The 1,027-nt window shown below is 55.1% G+C and overlaps 1 protein-coding gene across 1 annotated transcript; it reads left to right on the top strand.

Moving 5' to 3' along the window:
• Window positions 1-140: 140 nt before the first annotated feature.
• Window positions 141-299, top strand: K452DRAFT_192705 (uncharacterized protein; the record flags this gene model as incomplete). The annotated part of the gene is made up of 1 exon (XM_033535872.1): window positions 141-299. A coding segment is annotated over one exon (159 nt), but the record flags the coding sequence as incomplete, so codon positions are not given.
• Window positions 300-1,027: the final 728 nt, after the last annotated feature.

The raw sequence follows: 1,027 nt of genomic DNA, 5'->3' as shown, positions 1-1,027 counted from the left end.
ACCTAACCCGGTTTAAAAACGTGGTAAACTCTTCTTTAACTGCCGACTCGGGCGTAACGAATACGACGGCCGCTGTATCTGGCGGCCTTCTCGAATCCTACTCGGCGTACTGGATACCTGTCTTCTTGTAACGCCGCATCATGTCCTGCCGCAACGCAATTAACGGTGTTACCACTACTGTCGTCCCGCCCGGCTCTGCCTATGCTGGCAATATGAACAATACGCTCTTCCCCGAACCGGTCGGCATGACTGCGACGACGGCCTTGCTCCGGTCTGCAACGGCGTCTATTGCTGCCTCTTGGATGCCTCGGAACCCGGCTACATCGTCGCGTATAAACTTCTTCAACCGGTCGCTCTTGTCTATGCTCTTTAACCGGGCCAACCTCTCCAACCGGGCGTCGTCTACCTCTGTCTCAAACGGGGCCCTCTTGCTGCCAACCGGCTGGCCCTTCGAAACCGTCGACTCGAATCCTAAAAATAAATGCTATGCTTCGCTGGCGACCCTGAATCGCTGCCGCTTACTAGCTACTACACCTGCTAATTTCAACATGGCGCGTCTATACACGATCCCGGCGACGTGTGCTGTATGGCCGGCCTGCTCGTCCTAGATCGAATCCTGCGGGTCGTCCTCGTTCCAATCGCTATCCTCGTCGTCCTCGTCGGGCCGGAACGCCATGTTCCCTCGCGTATACTTGCGGCTTATAGCGATGGCGATGTCGCGGTACGCCTGAATGGTTATGGGCTGGCCTAAACCGACTATTGTCTCGCGCTTTAACACCTTCCGCATCCGCTCCGACGTCTATTTGCTATCCTTCCCCGGGTCTATCGGCTACACGAACCCGACTATCTGCCTCTTCCCATACACGGTGCGCTCGAATCGCTGCTAGAATGGCAAAACCAACTATATATACTAAACTAACAACTCGCCCACCTCGCGCGGCAAATACCGGTGGATGATCTTAACGTCGCCCTGCAACGCGTATCCTTTATGGTACCGGGTTACGAACACGACTATACCGTCTTCGAT

The sequence above is a fragment of the Aplosporella prunicola genome, assembly GCF_010093885.1.
Source record: "Aplosporella prunicola CBS 121167 unplaced genomic scaffold K452scaffold_24, whole genome shotgun sequence".
NCBI lineage: Eukaryota > Fungi > Ascomycota > Dothideomycetes > Botryosphaeriales > Aplosporellaceae > Aplosporella > Aplosporella prunicola.
Note: the sequence above shows the minus strand (reverse complement) of the source record. Positions and strands in the feature narration are given on the sequence as shown.